Consider the following 19,591-nt stretch of genomic DNA (forward strand, 5'->3'; position numbering starts at 1 on the left):
TTGGAGAGATTTGCTTGTGAACTTTGGTGAAGCCTTAATTTCTAGCTTTGATAGTACTTCCCCTTGTCACACATATGTGAGTGAGTGATGCTCGGCAATGCTAGTGTTTCAGTGGACAGAGAGGAGTGTTGCTATTAGGATGTGTAGAAGTCATAGACCAAGAGTCAGTAAATTAACCTATCTGACCCTTTACAGAAAATTTGCCAACCCTTGTCATAAACTCTAAACATGGTCTGAGACTCAGTCCATGTTCACAGTTATGTTAAACTTTAAAATAGTTTCAACTTTGTGTTTTTAGTTGGTATCTTTTCTTTTTACAATCTTAGTGTAGTTTATTTAAAAATATACTAATTGTGAAAGCAGCATACACTTATTTTAAAACATTCAGAATGCGTAGATAATTGTAAAACCCAAGTCTTCCTCCATTGAGTTCTACTCCCTAGAGGTAACTGTTAACATTCTGGTGTGTAACACTCGATACCTTTATTTACATAGTCATACATATACATGGAATGTATAGTTGAGGGCCCAGAAGTAGTCAGCATGGTGAGGACTTGGGTGTTTCTCCTTGGGCAGTAGTGAGCCCACTGCAGGATTTTAAGCAAAGGATTGATGGCGTTTGACTCAAGTTTTAAGACGTTAAGTTTTAAGTCGTTCTGTTTGATATGTTGAGAATAGACTATGGAGGGGTAAAGGCCAAAGTAGAGGCCGAAAATCTTGCATAGAGATGGTTTTAGAGTCAGAATCCTAGGAGGAGTGAGTTAGAAAGATAGAGATGGTCCGGTGCTTATAATTGAGGGTATGCACTTATTGGTGATAAGGTGTCTGTGGTGTGAGCAGTGAGTCACTCACTGAAGGACAGAGCTATTGGAGGCTGGAAGGTTAAGGAACTGAGAGGACAGGGTGGCAGAAGGCTCATCGACCTGCATGCTGGATATGGAAACCACTAAGAAAGGCATTCCTCAAGAATAGCGTTGAACAAGAGGAGCCACTAAAATCTTTTAAAAACTGTGGGAGAGTGACCCAGAGGTCATTGGATGATGGCAGGAGAGGGAGGTAGCTGGTATCTGATGACAGCAGTTTCAAAGGTTTGAGAGGTGAAGGACAGAGAGAGACTGTTCGTCTCGAAGTGTTAATAACAAGGAGCATGTTAAGTCATATCCAAGGCTCCTAGCACAGAGGGTGTTCGGGAAAACAGCTACAACTTGGATGGGCTGCTGCGATGAGCCATCATAGAGCAAGAAGGTGAAGAGAGCCCCTAAGTGAAGAAGTTGATATAATTTTGTTGATTATGTATTCCTGATAACTTTGCTTCTGGGTGGTGGGAGCCCTTAGGAGCTTGGGGTGTTTTGTGGAGGTTGGGCAGATGGGGCCAAAGGGAGATTTTGGTGGTGAGGTTTTCAGTGTTAGTGGGGGTGTGGATAGGATGAAGTCTTGACCAGGAACACTGGTGCTCTGGGGTCCCCAGTCTCTCCTAATGGTAGAGAGGAGGCCAGAGGAGGATCACATTTTATGCCAGCCTCAAAGAATTGGCATGAGATGTTGCGGTTTCAAATTTTCTAATTTTTTATTTCTAGATACTGCAAAAAGCCTTTGACTTCAAACTGCACAATTCAGATAGCGACACCGGGGAAAGGCAAGAAATCAACACCAAAACCCATTCCTATTCTAGCAGCTGGTTTTTGCTCAGATAAAACGTCCCTGTTGCTTGTGTATGGCAATTGGTTTCAGCCCACCATTGAGCGAGTGGTACGTAGAGGCTACTCTGGAGTAAAGCAATATAGCAACATATCCGTGAAAAATAATGATTTCGAAATGATACATTGGTCTGCTTATTGGGATACTTAAAAAGAAATCATGTATTTTCCCTGAAGAACTTTTCACTGGTGGTTTATTTTAATTTGTGAGAACTCTCTATATAATTTTATTTAAACTACTGTATCCAAAATATCATTTTTTTTATGCTTAGTATAAAACATCATTTGAGATGTTCGATTCCCATTCCTCCTCTGTGTGGTGTTATGTCTTTGAAATCTGGTGTATATTTTTCTCTTATAGCACATCACAGTTTGGACTAGCCACATTTAAAGTGCTCAGTTGCCACACGTTCCTAGTGGCTACTGTTTTGGTTAGCATAGATGCGAATGAATTTTACCCAAGTTACCCAAAAGGTAAATTTTAATAAAAGAGCCCTTAGCGATAGCGCCCATTAAATTTTTTAAATGAAAGTGTAATGGACTGTGCAGTGATTTAACTTTTTCAATTGCAGAAGTTTCTTTGGAGACTTCTGGTGAGTTACTGTGAACATGTCCAATAGGCGATTTCTTCTTCTTTTTTTTAAATAGGTGCTTTCTTAAGCTTTCATTTATAGTATGCTTATTCAGTAAGGCCCTCACTCAGGCCATGAGTGGACCATTATGTGCCAAAGCAAGCCCTTGTTGAGTTCATTGAGAAATGCTTTTTATTTTTTAAAAATTTAATATATGTATTTATTTGGTTTAATAAAAAGAATAATGTTAAGCTATAAAAATAAGTTATCTTGCCGTACGTAGAATCTCAGTGTCCCTCTCCAGATGCAGCCATTGTTTCCTTTGGTTTTGTGTCCTTCCAGATGTTGATTAATTATATGGGCGTGGAGATTTACATATAATCTTAAAGCTTTATGGGTACATGTGTACTGTGATGCATCTGATTTTTCCCTGTTTAATATCATATCGGGACATAGAAATCTATCTTAGAGCATTTTGTTAACCAGCAGTGCTAGCAGTCTTTGACTTGCTTATGGAACGATTAGCAGTAGGAAATTTTAGGGTAGGACCAGATTTTTTAGCACAGATTAATTCTTTACAAGGGTGATGAACTGATACTTTTTAAAAATCTGTTACATTTTTAAAAATCTGTTGATCTTTTAAAACTATATGTGTGAATAATTAGAGCAGTTCATAACTGAAGAAAGTAAACATTATGCCTAGCATCTTCCTCAGTGTCATCAATCTGAGTTTGGCGATCAATCCGAATGGCTAACAGTTTGGTGCAGAAGTCTTTCATACTTTTCTGTATTTTTATGAAAATGTACAAATAGGCATTTGTTTTTTTTTTTTTTAATTTTTATTCCCAGTTGTTTGTTTGACATTCTTTTCTTCCCCCTCTCATTCACCTTTTAAAATTTATATTCTCAGGCTTTAAATTCCAAAGAACCTCATATGTGTTTAGTCAGAGATATTTCAAACTGCTGGGCTCCAAAAGTAGAAACGGCTGTAACAAAGGTGAGTGCATTACACACTAGAAGTTGAGAAAAAAGAGATTTGGGTGAATTGAATTGTTATGTAATATTATGTTTAGATCCTTTAATATCTTTTTTATGATTTTAACAAATTTTGTGGGATTAGGTTTTAGATATCAAGATTATAAAACTATTCATTTCTGTGCTCTTGATTTGTCGAATGAATAAGTGAATAGATGACTAGAAGTTGAATATCTTGAATTTAGTTCTTCCTGACCCTCATGCATGATCACTGAATAAATATCAACATCAAATTTATCAATAAATTAATTTTTCAATCTCAGTACTTAAAGGAGCATAACTTTTTTGAGAGGAATGCTGTATCTTAGGGTGGAATAAAACCTAAAACAATGATGGGGCTGGAATTTAATGCCATGTAAGCACTATCATGATGCTTTATTTTGAATATAATGTGGTATCTACGTGTTAGGTGTCATGTTTGGCAGTTTAATGAGAAAAGGAAAGCCACAACATGCTGTGATGACATCCATATGGTTTCGCTTCTGGCTGAGTTTCAGAGATGACACCTTTCTCTTGGCTGTCTGAGCATTTCTGGCAATGATTGATTACTGGAGGTGGTCATAAAATGTACAACTTCACTCTTAACATTTTAAGTCACTGTGTCTTTGTGTAAACTGTAGATTTTGGTTTTCCTTGTTTTTATTTTTATGTGGTATTAAATGCTTTAAAACTTGACCTTTCAGATTATAGTTTAAAAGTTACTTGCCAACTTCAATTAAAATTTATCTTCAATTGCTCTCATATTTAGTTGTATTGCTTTCCAGTAGAAAAACCTTTTAAAAGCTGTTAGCTTTCTCAGTGGGGATAAATGTAGCAAGGTCTAAGGCATAATTTCCTATTATTACTCCTGCTGTTCCTGTTTAACAGGTGAGAACACCAGTGATGAATTCTGAAGCAAAAGTTTTGGTGCCTGGGATACCTGGTCATTGTGCAGCTGTCAAGCCTGCTCCTACACAAACTGAGAAAGTAGAGAGCAAGAGAAAATTAGGGGAAAATGAGGTAATCCAGTCACTCTGACCATTTTTGAGTTTGAAATTTAAGATTACTTGGAAGGATTCTAACAAATATATTGAATAGAGCTAACGTTGAAACTTCAGAAACTTACTGAGATTGCTGCTGTTACTCTCTCTCACCCCCAGCAGTGTACGTTCTGAAATTCCGGATTGTGAACTTTGTAAGACTTATTTACAAAGTTAATAAGTGGCTTATTTACAAAGTCCCACTGTTAATGGAGAAGACAGAACTCTTGTTAACTACAGAGGGTGCTGTTTTGCCCTTAATAGTTAGCTGGATAACATAATTGAGTAGACTAAGCCAGGACTTGCCATGATGATTTTCATTGGGTTTCGCATGTTGCTGAGTTCCAGTGATGCCTCTTCTCTTGGCTGGCTGAGCAATCCTGGCTGTTTTAATGCTAATTGGTCTTTAAAGTGATTGGCATTATCACTTCTTAAGGTACTTATAAACTTCATTTTTCTGAACTCTCAAAACCCTGCTGTGGTTACTGTACTTGGGTCACACGTGTTCACTGTTGGCTTAAATAATCAAGAATTGTAACTGTTTTATTGTTAGAGAAAGATTGTTATGTTTCTTTACCTGAATTTAAATGTCTTTATTGGATGGGGGATAACATCACTGTTTATAAAAACTATTCCTCAGTAACAAGGTATCTGTATTAATAATGTGCCAACTTTCTTTAGTTTGGTCTAGATTGAACCCCTTAATTTCCTTCTGCCTTTTTCATGTTTGGTTGTTTGTATTTTTTAGAATAAAAGTTCAGATAACCCAAACAGGAGGCTTCACCAAAGCATATGTTTGCTTTGGTAGTCAGAGAACATTATATTTTGATTTATTTACCAAGTGGCTGGCAGAACATGCTTGTCAGACTTGCTTTAATAAGGGATCAATCAGTTCTATACAATCGAGCTTTTGTAGAGCAAATTACATCGTTTATTTACACTTAAATTTTAGATATATTCGAGGAAAACTTGGTTGTAGTATAGCATCTTCTAGAAAATAAATTAATAAAGAGAAAACTAGGAGGACTTTTATAAATTGTTTTGGAAACAACTCTTTATGTTTTTTTGATAGTATTTGTTTATTTTTGCAGTTCTGAGGCTGAAGGCAAGGAATAGTTACAGAAGGGGGGAAGCTTCTGTGAAAATAGGTCTTTTTGTGCTTTAGTAATCAGATGTCAGATCCTTGCCTTTTTTGAATCTTCATCTAGAGGGATTTTTATTTATTAGATTTTTAAATTATGGCTTCTTGGGCAGTTTTTTCTTTTCACTAGAATCTGGAAACTTGAGTTACAGATATTAACTTGCTCCAACATTGGGTTTATAGTAACGAGATTCTTTGGAATGGGAAAGCATATTTCTGTTTTTCGAGGTTGAGGGGTGAATCAGCTAGTCCTTTTTTGACTCCTGAGATATAAGCACAAAGTAATTTGACCAAAATACTTTAGGCCTGTTCTGGTTTAACATTAACAGATCATTTCTCTTCTGTAGGTTAGCATTGAAGAACGCCTGGGAGCACTGGGAATAGATACAAAAAAAGAAAAGGATGATCTTCCACAGACAAATAGCTTTCCAGTTCTTCTTGTGCAGGGTTTAGAAAGTAATGATTTTGAAATGCTAAATGTAAGTATTATAGCAGTTTTTAAATGAATTAAGATGGTTAATTTTTCTTAGACTTGATTGACATAGTACATTCTCAGAGTGAAGTCTGATGTAGCTATTTTGCATTTAATATTTTGTGAGCTTAGTCAAATGTATATCATTTGGTGGCATTATACAGACAGTCACCAACCTACAAAGGGATTGTATTGAATTATTTTGAACCTGGAATGCATTTTCTCATAGAAATATTGTTTGGAATTGTCATTAGGTTCTTAGGCTTTAGTTCACAAAAGCCTTTGTAAACATAGTGTACCCGAATTATAATACTCAGCATTCTAGATCACAATTTATATTTTTTTCTGTAGGAAAATGCGTTCCTGAGTTTTTACTCTGGATTCCAGAAACTTATTTCCCCCTGGCCGTGAGAGGGGGCAGTGAGGTGGAACCTTGGCAATGGGTAGGAGGTTTGGGGAAAAAATTTAAGAGGGTTGGGGGTTATGTTGTGAAGTATTTACAGGTAAAAGTACTAGAAAATTTGTATGAAGGGAGGCGTTTATGATTTCTGTGTTTGTAAGTTGGTGACTGCTTGTATGAAGATAACTTAAATTTAGTCCTCTTAAATTCCAGAATTTGTGGCCTGTAGAGAAAATTTAAGTGTAGAAAATTGAATTTAAGGACTGCCTGATCAGTTTAAAGCAATTTACATTTGCTAAGTGCATTTATTCTTAGTGACTAATTGCGATATTACGGTGCCACTTAATATAGCTATAACTTATGAATGGTTTCTTTCTGATTTATATTTTGATCTAAATTGTAATATCTTACATTTGTGTCTGAGGTGATTTTGCAAAAAGGAGAAACCAGCATGTCCGAAAACCTAAAATGACCTTTAAAGTAGTTTGTGAGCGTATGTATTTTGGAAGATGGGTTTTAGTTTAGCATAGCACACATAGTTGGTTTTCAGTAAAGGTGCTAAGTTGAGTCAGTGGGGAAAGTAAACTCTTCTCAGCAACTGGGGCTGACCCAACTGAATATCCATATGGAAAAAAAAATGCACCTCAACTCTTACCTCATGCCTTATACAAAAGTCAACACAAAATAGATCATAGATGTAAAAGTAAAACCCAAATCTACAAAACTTTTAGAAGAAAACAAGAGAAAATTTATGCAAACTTGAGTGGAGAAAGGCTTCTTAGAAGTATCAAAAAGTAAGAAATATAAAGGAAAATTAAATTGGTCAATTTGGACTTAATGAAAATTAAAAACTTTTGCTTTTGAAATGACACAAGACAATGAAAAGGCAAACTGCAGGCTGGGAAAAAATATTTGCAATTCGTATATCAGACAAAAGATTTACATCCAGACTATATAAAGAACTCTTTAACTCAATGAAACTCAACTCAAAACAATTGGTAAAGGTGTGAACAGATACTTCAGAAGAATTCAAATGGTCAGTAAGTGCATGTAAAGATATTAACATCATTAATTATCACAAATGCAAATTAAAATCACAATAAGATAACAGTACCGGCCCATTATAGAGTGATCAAAATTTAAAAGTACCATCTGTTGAGGAGGATATGGAGCAACTGGAACTCTCATGACTTGTTAGTGGGAATGTAAAATGGTACAACTACTTTGGAAAACAGTTTGGCAATTTTTAAAAAATTAAGGATACATCTATAGTAATACTCAGCCATTCTACTTCTAGGTAATTATTTACCAAGAGAATCAAAAATATATGCTCATACAAAGACTTGTATGTGATGGTCACAGCACCTTTATTTCTAATAGCCTAAAACTAGAAAGAACCCATGTATCCTCAGCATAGGAATAGATTAAACAAATGGTTCATTGAGCAGTATAAGGAATATATTATTGATTCATCAACATGGATGAATCTCAAACTTAGGCTGTGAGAAAGAAGCCAGACCTCCCCCACCCCCCCAAAAAAGTATATGTTGTATAATTTCATTTAATAATTCTAGAAAATACAGGCTAATATATGGTTCAGTGGTTGTTTAGGGATGGGGGTGGAAGGACAGGTAGAATGTGAAGGGGTCCAGGGAAACTTGAGGGTGACAGACTGTGTAGTATTGTGTTTGTTTTGTGTGTGAATGTTTATATCAAACTGATGAAATAGAACACTTTAAGTGTGCACTGTTTTTTATGCTTCAGTTATAATGCAGTAAAATCGTAAAAGAAGAACCCCATCTTCAGAATCATCTTGCTAGTTGTGGCTGTGGTTTATAGGTTTGTTTCTTGAAATATATTCTCAACAGAAGTTAATACTGCTAACTCTTCTATACGTTATCATTTTGCTTGGTTTGGGATAACTTATTTTTATTTTTTTATTTTAAATGTGAAAAATTGTTATAGAGTCTCTGTTTTTAGTGAGCATACGAATTATTTGAGAGCTTGTTTAAAATTCTGCCCTGCAGTTTGGAATAACTTCTAAATAGCGAGGCCATAAGTACTCTTATTTGCCTGTTACATTTCTGGTTTACGCCTGTTATCTTGGTGTAATTATTACTAGTGACTCCTTTTATTTTCAGAAGTATCCCAGTTTGGACAACAAATTATATGCCTACTTTACATTTAGAGCACTGGAGGATTTCACAAACTTGTTTTTAAAACCTTCATTCCTACATTGTTTCTTAGTCATGTTTCTGGTATAAATAATGTGCAGCAATAACTTCAAGAGCGTATTTTTTGACTCGAAGTGCTACTACCCGACCTGGCCATTTAAGACAGTGAAGCCTGATGGTTTAGTAAACAGCCTATGAAAATTGAGGACCTTAATTAACAAAAAGCGTGTTGTATCTCAAAAAGAAATTTGTAGACTAGTTCAGACAAAATGTTCCCTATAACTTGTACCATCATTAGAAATTTGTGATAACTAATGTTTATAATGAAGAGGTGACCTCAGGAATGTTTAGTGTTGTCAAGTACCTTCTGAATTATTGTTAAAGTTCTAAACAACACATTTTGCTTTGAATTTTATATTATTATTTGAAAATGAAAATAGTAAGTGGGGCTATTAAATCCATCCCTCGGTTCCTCAGTGAGTGTGTATAAAACGTTTTAATTCTTTTGTGTGAGGAACTATGCAATTATGCCTGTGGGTTTTTAAATAGCACTTGATAAATGTAGACAGGCTTGGTATAAAGGTATTTTTACAAGCAAATAAAACCCATGGGGAATTCTGAAAGAATACGTTAGGACTGTTAAAATAGATTGAAAACTAACTATCTGTATCTTTCCCTTCGGTACTTCTGCTGTTTAGATCTTGAGCATGACCTTTATAGCAACAACCACCACCAAAACATAGCATGCACCAGCCAGGAGGGAAGTTCCTCTAGGAGTACACCCTTTTGAAAGAATAAGTATTTAAAAGTATTTAAGAGGAAGGAGGAATCAGGATTTTGAGACCTAAAAGGACCCTTATTCCCCACCTTTCCCTGCCACAAAGATGAAACATCTGGGGTTTGGAGAAGTTGAAAGGCCAGCCAGGATTAGGACTGATCTGCTCTGTCTGGTCTCCTTTTTTTACCCTGGGGTGGAGACTGGGTTTCTCCAATTAATGTATCCTTTTGACTCAAGAACTCATTATATGATCTTTTGATTGGCTTAAAAGTTTATTAAAAAATTGACAATTTTAAAAGTTTTATTGATATCTAAGTGCTATTTTAGTATGTTTTGCTCACTCTTGTGTGGTACATCTCTAATTTCATAAAATGAAGGTTTGAGAACCTTTCTAAAGTGGTATATATTTGTATTTAAATGTCCAGCGGTGGTATTTTCTCTTTTATATAAATATTAGTTTATAAAAGTTTAGAATTGGTAGAGAAGAAACCCATTAATAGAAGTAAATGCCTTGATACCTGAAAACTGTATTTGTCTAATAACTGTAGACATAACACTCTCCATTCAGTCCCTCCAGACTTTATTTGCTAAAACTCAATTGGTAGTTTATTGCTTGGATTTTAAAATCTTTTTTACTGACAGTTTTTCCTGTGGTGTCCTCAGCTTCTGAATATGCTTATCTTCATATTTCTTTTATTTTCTCACAGAAAGTACTTCAAACTAGGAATTCAAACCTAATAAAGAGGACTGTGTTAAGGATGCCCCTGCATGCTGTCATTCCATTGTTGCAAGAGGTACGTGAGTACTCTGTTCATTTTAAGGTTCTAATGCTAGGTGTTTAAGACTAAATCTAGTATTTAGAGAAATGGATTTGCAATATGTAACCAGGCAGGGTATTTGATAGCAGTGGGTCTACTCAAACAATATTTGCCTAACCTAGATTTTTTCCTGTGTATTTTTTTTAATTGAGAGTTCACATACCACAAAATCTACCCTTTTAAGGTATACAGTTTTGTGTTTTTTAGTGTGTTCATAGGTTGTACAATTGTCACACCATAAAGAAATCCTATACCCATTACCCCCAGTTTCTGGCAGCCTCAAACCTATTTTCTGTCCCTATAGATTTACCTATTCATATAAACCCTAGCCTAGATTTTTATCAGGTAATTAGTCTTATTGTGGGAATGTCTAGGTTTTATTACATTGTTGAATATTTAGGAATAAGGAAATTTAGGAATGATTTAGGAATAATGATTTCCTAATATAGTCATTAATTTCTTTTAATTTTGTGGATGTATGTATCATGGGAACCAATGGAGATTAGATGCCTTAGAAGTGCTATTGCTAATACTATTTTTCTCCTCCTCAGCTTACAAAGAGATTGCAAGGACATCCTAATAGGTAAGATGTTTAGGTGACTTAAATTGCTTTGATTTTATAAATATTTTAGAGGTGATTGTTAGGGTAACCCTAAATTCTGACTAATAAAACTCTTTACTGTCAAATATCATTCTCCCCTCTTAATACTAAAAAAAAGGTTCTTTATTTCAAAGGTTTCATTATAGTTTTTTCTTCTTTCTTTTAGAAAACTCCTTCATAGGTTTTTTTAGTTTTATCATCAGGTCATTTAATGAATTAGTCTTATTTAACGATTTGGTCCTAATCATGATATGTGAGATTGCCATTTGTAGAACTTGCCCAACCTTTGGTAGCTGCTAAGACACTGTGAGGAAATGTGTTATAAAAGACTAAATTTTGTGGGTTGTTTTGTTAATAATTTGATGATTAAATATTTAAATTGGAAGTTAGTATTTCAAAGAACCTAAGCTTATAGTATAGTATTATCACCGTCTGCAGTATACAGTTTTTCCTTTCTAAGTTATTTCCTGGTAAGCTCCATTAGCCTTTGGAGCACACAAAGGAAAGCTAAATTACTCATTAATCAGGCCTGGCTTACACATTTTTGGTTTGTATTTGTCTTTTAATGTTGGTGTGGAAAGATTTTGCTGTTTGTACCTGATGTTTAGTAAAAGATGAGCTCAGATATTATGAACATAAAATGCAGAGTCAGTTGAGCTCAGTTTAGTGCCCTGGTATCAGTTAATTATGAAGTAAAGCATGAGTTTTATTCTTAAATTCTTTTAAAGAAAGGGATTTTTGTCTTGTTTTCCAGTCTGTCCTATTTCCTCCTCCTTCCCTAAGAGATTAATATATTACTCAGATCTGAAGTAGACTCAGTGAAAGACTGAAAGGACTGTCAAATCCACAGTGGTTTATTATAGTCATTTTCTCAGAGCACAATTTATAGGTCTTCAGTTTGCTTGAGTTTTTCTGATTTTATAACTCGGTTATATTTAATTTTGAATTAGTGCACATTAGTTTACTTGGATTTTTTCCCCCTTTTTTTCCAGTGCTGTTCTAATGGTTCAGTGGCTAAAATGTGTGTTAACAGTCCACGCATCATACCTATCCACAGTAAGTCTTTTCAGCTACAGTTGCTGAATAGTTTGGTTTTGATAAGAATTATAAACTGATGGCTGAACAAAACTGTCCTCTCTCCATTTGTCCTTCAACCATCAGATGCTGTTTCTAGAGGTTTTTGTTTTTCCTTGGGTGCAGTGTCATATGTTGTTGCCTTTTACGAATTGGTCTTTTTGTCCCCTGGATTTTACAAGTAACAGATAGTTTTTAGAGAACTTGGAGAAAAGTTATATATTGATATATTAGCCTTCAGATGTTCTTCAACATATATCACCTGTTCAGCGAAATTATTTTTACTTTGTACGTATCTTTCCTCTTCTCCTTAAAAACTTAGCAGATTTTTAAAGTTTGTGTATATTGCCAACGTGTCTGTTCTGCCTTACTCCAGGAGGATAAAAGGTTGCTTGTGAGAAAAATGACATAAATTAAACATTCAATATGTGATCTTTTGCTGGGACTGCTGTCAGCTCTTGGTTATCTATGCAGATGGGAGGGAGGGAGCATAAAACCTTACAGTAATACCAGAAAAATAGTGTTATGTGTCACAATATGAGTTGGGTTCTTTGCCACACCATTAAATCAGCTGTATATTAAGGTAGAAGAATTTTTATTTTGATTATTTAGCATCTTACAATAGATTTTCTTAAAAGGGTATAGTGGGTAGGTTAAGATTCTTCATTGCTCTTTTAACTGTAGCTCTTCCTTTTTAACACAGTTTCGCCCAGCTCCTTTCTGATCACTACCCTTGTTCTCTGTCTCAGGCTCTTTCTGCCCTCAGTAGTTTGAAATAAGGAAAACTCTTGGAAAAGCTGCTTTGAGGTCAGCAGTTTGTTCTTTATGTTAGATGTCAGAATGGGGGAAGAGACAAACAGTAAGACTGGACCTTGGGTTTCCCAGCCTGTGGGAGTTTGGGCGGATGAATTGCTGCACAGATGTGTAGAGTGGCTGAGAAGCATGGTGACGGGCAGGGAAAGATCAGTGGAAGCGTTGAGGCTTGGGACTCTGCCTGGTAAACAGGACAGCATGCATTTTGTGACCCGAGTTACTTGCTTAGAAGTAAAAAGAGCCCTAGGAGGCCTTGTAGTGAAATCCCTTTTGCAATCAACTCCTGAGGTCTAGCTACTGGAGTAGAAGTTGTGTAACATTCAAGGTCATAGTAAAACAGACAAAAGAATTTTGGCCTAGGGAAGACTGACAACCCACAGCAATTCTTTCTCCTCAGAAAACAGCGCTTTCTCCTCCCACCTTTTATTTTTTTCTTCCTTCATAACCAGATAGCTTGAACCTGCCTCCTAGCATAGCTTGACTATGCTAGGCAGGCTGGCTTTGGTACTGTATCAGACCCTATGGTTCTCATCTTCCTGGAGCTTATAGTCTGAGTAGGGACAAATAAAATGGAGATTATGGTAATCAAAATGCAGTCACATTAAATTTTGTTTTCATTTTTTGTCTACTGTTTAAAGGTTAACATTTGAATGAAACACTTTTATTTACACTAAAGTGTCAGAGATAGGGCAAGTAAGGCTAATTAAAGGCAAAGAGTGGGGTCTCTTTCTGTAGCTCTGAGGGACAAGTAAGAATATTGACTGCTTTAATTTCTTGAGTGTGATTCAGGGGATTAATTAACACTGTTTGAAATGCTGTAAGGTCAGCTCTGTACTCTGTCCTGCTGATCTCTGAAGTTGTAAAAGATTTCCTCTGGCTTTTGGGGCCTTATGGATGAGGTAGATAATGTGATATCAGAGTAAATTTCAAAGGAAATTTGTCCATTTAACCCAAGGGTATGTGATAGGGGTGTTTTTTATTTAGTGTTTTCTTTCTGTTGACTTGCTCTGAAATAACAGGATCAGTAAAAAGAAGTCTCACCCTGTACTTTGTCTTATCTTGCAGTTTCTCTTTCTCATCTTGTTTCATTTTTTTTTTTTTTAATGTAGTATATTAATGCTGTTAGGACATTGAAAGCCTCTGAAAGCCTCTGAAAGTCTGAGATTTTACTAGGCTATGTCATAACCAGCCACTGTCACTGGAAAGGGCAAGCAGATGCTTGTGGTGCAGTGGCTAAATACCTAGGCATATCTGATCATGATTTGTATGTTTATTATCTATATTATGTCTTAATAGTATCAAATGATTTTATTTCTTAGTTGCCTGACCTGGTACCCCAGCTGGGGACACTATACCAGTTAATGGAAAGCAGAGTAAAAACTTTTCAGAAACTCTCCCATCTTCACGGAAAGCTTATCCTTCTAATCACACAAGTGAGTAAACCAAATTGTTTTGGGCTAAAACTTGGATATGATAGGAATGGAGAGGGGAATAAGGATCATTTATCTGAACATTGAACGCTCCCTGTTTCAGTAGGAAATGGGTAAATCAGGATCTAGTCTTCTAACTTGTAAATGTTACTTATTTTGAGAGTAAGTAAACTTAGTTGTGTCTACTTCAAGTTTTAATTAACGGTTCTCCTTGTATTTCAGTTGGTAATACATTTAGGATGGTTGTGGTACTATGAACAAAAAGGTACAGGGTATTTATACAGTTAAAATTTTTGGCATGGGAAGAAATTCTGATCATTTTAAAAGGTTTTTCAACATTTATAGAGTAACTCTTTCTTTCTTTTATTTGATTAATTTGATTTTTCCCCTGTATTTGATCTATTTCATATTGAGGTCATCCATTATAGTGGTTAAGGGTGAATTTACTATTGGAGAAGGTTGGATGTGGTGGTTGTGATAATACTTGAGATAAGCTTACACTCTACTTCATAATAGCATTTCATTGTCTTTCAGGTTACAGCATCAGAAAAAACAAAGGGAATGATTTGTCCTGAACAGAAGGCAAAATTGGTGTATGAAGAAGGTAAAGCTTGGGGGCAGGGGAGAGTCAGCCTACCCCTACGTTTAGTTTTCCACATCGACTCAGTTCTGTTACCTTATGTTATAAAAGCATCAATGTGAATAAGATCATGCTTTAGCATACCTTCTCTGAGAAAATGGGCGAGCCTGTAGCAAAAATGTAATCAGGTCAGAAAAGGAAAGGCACAAATAGAGTTAACAGTAACAAAAAAGGGCATTAGTTAGGGAAGAAATTTAAAAACAAGAACACTGAATAAACTTTATGCCAATATATTAAAAAACCTAGATGATGTAAGTAACTTTTTAGGAAACATCAGTGACCAAAAGTGACTTAAAAATAACGGAAACCTTGAATAAACCAATTGCTTTAAAATTGATTTAATCAAAACTTGACCTCACAAGGTACCAGATACAGAGGTTTTGTAAATGAATTTTATCAGCCTTTCAAGGAACAAGTCATTTTTTGTCATATACAAACAATTTAGGCATTTTATGAGTTAAAACTAGACAAGGGTAGTCAAGAAAATAACAGTTTAGACAATCCTCAAATATCCTAAATAGCAAATCGATTATAGAAATGATTAAGTAAAATAATGTTATTACCAAATAGAATTTATTTAAAGATTGCAAGTTGATTTAGTATCAAGAAATCTTTTAATGTAGTCACCATATTAACAGATTAATGAGGAACACTATATATTACCTTAATAGATATATAAAAAGAATTCAGTAAAATTGAATGTATCTCATTATTTGATAATCTAAGCAACCTAGGAATTTAAGGGGATTTCCTTAGTCTACATCAAACATCAAGTTAAGAAGCATTCCCATAGAGTCAGGAACAAGACAGTAGTGTACCTTTTATTGCTTCTGGATATCCTGCCTAGTACTATATGAAAGAAATGAATTCTAGAACATTGAACTTTGTAGTAGTTATTCTTCACATAGAAAATACAGCAGAATCTAGAGTCACACCTTTACTAATGAGGTATGTAAATAAGCAAGTTTATTGGATACCAAGAACAACAGAAAGGACTTGGTAGGATTTTGTCACAGTAATGCATGTCCACTAATGTATGACCCAGTCAAAATGTGCTGGGAAAAGATCTCATTCATAGCAATCAGAAAGCTACGAGTACCTAGAAATACATCTAAAAAGTGAAACAAAACCTTCATAAATTACAGAACATAATTGAAGGACATAAAAGCATACCTTTATGAGTTAACTAGACTTTTTGTGAGTTTTTCCCCAGTTTTATTGAGCTATAATTAATGTATAACATTGTATTTTTTAGATGTACAACATGATTCAATATATGTATATATTGTGAGTTGATCACAATATAGTTATAATTTTAGTTAACATTCATTACTACACATAGTTAAAAATTTTTTCTTCTGATGAGAACTTTCAAGATTTACTGTCTTAGCAACTTTCAAGTAAATATAATACAGCATTGCTAACCATGGTTGCCATGCTGAATGTCATGTACACAGGATTTATTTATAGTCAGAAGTTTGTACCTTTGACTTTACCCATTTCCCCCACTCCTCATCTGCCGCCCCCTCCCCTAACTGGCAACCACCAATCTTCTCTGTATCTTTGAGATTGGGTTTTTTAGATTCCACATAAAAGTAAGATCACACAGTATTTGTCTTTGTCTGACTTATTTCACTTAGTATAATGCCCTCATGGTCCATCATATTGTCGCAAATAGCAGAATTTCCTTTTTTTAATGGCTGAATAATATTCCATTGTATATATACACCACATTTTTTTTACCCATTCATCTCTTGGCAGACACTTAGCTTGTTTCCATACCTTGGCCATTATGAATAATGCTGCAGTGAACATGGGGGTGTGGATATCTCTTTGAGATCCCGATTCCATTTCCTTCAGTATATTCCCAGTGTAGAATCAATGGATCATATGGTAGTTCTAGTTTTAATTTCTCGAGGAACCGCCATACTATTTTCCATAGTGGCTGCATCAAATTACATTCCCATCCACTTTGTACTAGGTTCTCTCTTATCCACATCCTCGGCTTTTTTTTAAATGGATTTTGTTAGGGTTTGGGTACTTTATCCTGTTCTTTGAGATCTTGATGGAATAATACAGTGCGCTTTTATGCAGATAAATGCTACTTCTTAGATGGTGGTCGAATATAATATTTCTGAAAGTAAATTTAGGAATCTGACTCTTTTTAGTTTTCATGGCTATGTTCTCTGCTATGAACAAAATTAAGGCTGGTTTTTTTTCCCCTTTACAGAATCTTCTGAGGAGGAGTCTGATGATGAAATAGATAAGGATTCTGATGTGAGTAATTTGTTTGCAGATACATAAACCCGCTTTTATTACTGTAAACTCTAAAAACAAGGCCTTCATGAGTACTTTCTTTGCTTGATATTTCTACTAGGATAATTGGGATGAAGATGAAGAAGAGGAAGAAAGTGAAAAAGATGAAGATGTTGATGAAGAGAATGAAGAGGAAGATGAGGATGCAGAAGAAAAAGATGAAGAAAATGGTGAGGACAGAGATGTGACAAGTGAAAAGGAATTAAATGGAGATTCTGATTTAGATCCTGAAAATGAAAGTGAAGAAGAATGAAGACAAAACAAACCGATTAAACTGTATAAACTCTGGCTCCCCTTACCCAGTGCTGCCGAGTTCTCCTGGGCAGGGTTGTCTCTGTGACAGGATGCCAAGGACTATTGTACATTTCCAAATTCCTAATGGTGGCTCCAGTGCCACCTTACTGTCTCGAGCACCCCAGGCTTAACTGTGTAAATAAGAGTGTTTCATTCAAATGTTAATAAACTTTACACAGTAAATAGACACATTTTCTGCAATGTACTGACATGAGTGTCCAATATATGGTATATTTTTATAATATAATATCCTAGTGTGATTGGTTATACCAAGAATTGACATAAGTGAAGATAAAGGCATTTCCCAGGTAGGGGTTCAAGAACTGGACTTTTGTGAGAGTCAGCTCTTTTATCAGGTTGGTATCTTTCATCAGATCCAGATATGGAAACAGCACTAATGAAAAAAATTTTAATTTGGTACATTTTCCTAAAATATGAATGAATAACTAAAAACTGGAGTTAAAATGATTGTGATTAAAAAATAAAATCACCAGTGTCCCTAGCTTGTCTGTTAACTGTAATAATCAGATTGAATATTTGGAGTGCTTCCCTAAAACAGCCACTTAATTTTTTAAGCTGTCATGTGAAATATTTTTTAAAAACTCAAAATTATGGTAATTAAAAAACTAAAGAGTTAGCCATATTAAGGATTTTTTCTTGACTGCAAGTTGCCTGTAAAGAATCATCAGTGTATAGATTTAGAAGTGCTCATTACCTGCACCTTTTAAAAAAATTCAGTTATAGCTGCTTTTGAAGAGGTTTTCATTTTTATTTAAATAACTAATGGATCAAAGAACAATTGTTTATTTTTTCTCTTTGGTTTTAGATATTAATGATAACCTTGTTGGAATTTTTTTTTTCCAAAGAAAATATTTTTATAATTCAGTAATTTAATGTTTTCCTTCCTTTTCATTACCCACTTTTGGCAGTGTTAGGGTATCTATTTACCTCTAAAATAATAAATCTGACTCAAGATTTTTTATGTATGTATAAATAAGTATTTTGGTGTGCTATAAAAGCCTTTTCGAATTATCAGTAATTTTTTTTAAAGAATGAGCCAGTATTTGTTCAGTGCTCTCTAGGGAACATGCAGATAGAAGCTCAACCCTAAGGAGGGGCTGGGGAGATGGCTTTATTTTCCCACCTGTGAATATGTAAAACACAAAACCCATCATCTTTGAGGGACTTTTTAACATCAGTGGCAGAACAGAGATTTTTGTGCTCAACTAATAGAGCTGGAGCCATATAAGCATCTTGGTAAAGTAAGTTTGAGCCAGCTACTGTTATAATGTACAGTTATATTTGTCTATAAATGGAGCTGTTTATGGGGATTTAATACCATTCTCTTTGTAAAGTGAATAAATATTCATCTTTACCCAGTGCTTGTCTTGTGGTATATGTAGAGAAACAGCCACATGTTTGGGCTTGTGTGAATGTTTTAAAAAAACAATCTTATTCTACCAGTATTAATAGGTGAATGTTTTCAAGGCTTGTTGGATAATACAGAATTTGTAATGAAGTGAAAGGACTAAGAACTTTTGTCATTATCTAGTGGTTGTTTCATGATGCAGTCCCACTTGGCTGGGTTGCACTGCTGCAGCCCAAGACTGCAGTGACGTCTCAAGGATACACATGCTCTTGTATTCCTGTTCTGTGGCCTGCGAGTCAGATTTCCTGTATACCCGACGGCCTGAAGAAGTAAGGCCTGTGTAGTAATTGCTTACTAATAATTTTTTGGTTTAGACAAATCTAAAGTTAGGTTTGTTACAAAGAAGGTTTTCTAGTTTCAGGGTTTCTCACTGTTCCACTGCTAATCTAGACAACAGAGTTGTGTGTGTGATGGTGTTTTTTTGTGAGATGAATTTTTATTCCCAACTTTGTTTTTTGAAAAATTAACTATCCATTATCAAGTCAAGGATCACAGTATTTGTCAACGTTGCTCTGTTAATGTAGTTATTCCCAAATGTGTATATATCTGAGTGTGTATATATCTGTGTGTGTGATGATTTTGATATTTAAATGAGTCAACAAATTAAGCCATGTCTCGAAATGTCCTACAATCTGGGTTTGTGCGATTGTTTCCTTATAATTCTGATCGTAATGTTTTTGTCAAGAGTACTAAATAGGTGGTGGTATTTGAAGTTAATTTGTAAAGATGAGTTCTTTGGATATAGATAAGTATATTAGTATGTTGTGACATAAGGAGATGTTGAGACTAAGTTGGGGCTTTTGGAGCCTTCGTGCAGAGGGAAGTTTGCACGTCCGAAATGAGATCTTGGTAGTGAGAACATTGGGTACATTGATCTCATCCATAAAG

At 35.1% G+C, this 19,591-nt stretch overlaps 1 protein-coding gene and 2 non-coding genes across 3 annotated transcripts in view; all 3 read left to right on the forward strand.

The window, feature by feature from the left end:
* WDR43 (WD repeat domain 43) overlaps window positions 1-18,654 on the forward strand; it is a 35,130-nt gene extending 16,476 nt beyond the window's left edge. Inside the window, exons 8-18 of the mRNA XM_006910354.2 lie at window positions 1,578-1,749; window positions 3,180-3,266; window positions 4,172-4,303; window positions 5,812-5,943; window positions 9,996-10,082; window positions 10,658-10,689; window positions 11,700-11,763; window positions 13,914-14,027; window positions 14,559-14,628; window positions 16,895-16,941; window positions 17,042-18,654. Coding sequence (XP_006910416.1) covers window positions 1,578-1,749; window positions 3,180-3,266; window positions 4,172-4,303; window positions 5,812-5,943; window positions 9,996-10,082; window positions 10,658-10,689; window positions 11,700-11,763; window positions 13,914-14,027; window positions 14,559-14,628; window positions 16,895-16,941; window positions 17,042-17,233 — 1,129 coding nt within the window. The 3' untranslated portion in view covers window positions 17,234-18,654. The remainder of the gene's footprint in view (window positions 1-1,577; window positions 1,750-3,179; window positions 3,267-4,171; window positions 4,304-5,811; window positions 5,944-9,995; window positions 10,083-10,657; window positions 10,690-11,699; window positions 11,764-13,913; window positions 14,028-14,558; window positions 14,629-16,894; window positions 16,942-17,041) is intronic.
* LOC112478644 lies at window positions 3,756-3,833 on the forward strand. Its single transcript, XR_003045900.1, has one exon. It is a non-coding gene; the product is annotated as a small nucleolar RNA SNORD53/SNORD92 (small nucleolar RNA).
* LOC112478645 lies at window positions 4,626-4,701 on the forward strand. Its single transcript, XR_003045901.1, has one exon. It is a non-coding gene; the product is annotated as a small nucleolar RNA SNORD53/SNORD92 (small nucleolar RNA).
* Window positions 18,655-19,591: the final 937 nt, after the last annotated feature.

This window comes from Pteropus alecto, unplaced genomic scaffold (assembly GCF_000325575.1).
Source record: "Pteropus alecto unplaced genomic scaffold, ASM32557v1 scaffold61, whole genome shotgun sequence".
In the NCBI taxonomy this organism is placed as follows: Eukaryota; Metazoa; Chordata; class Mammalia; order Chiroptera; family Pteropodidae; genus Pteropus; species Pteropus alecto.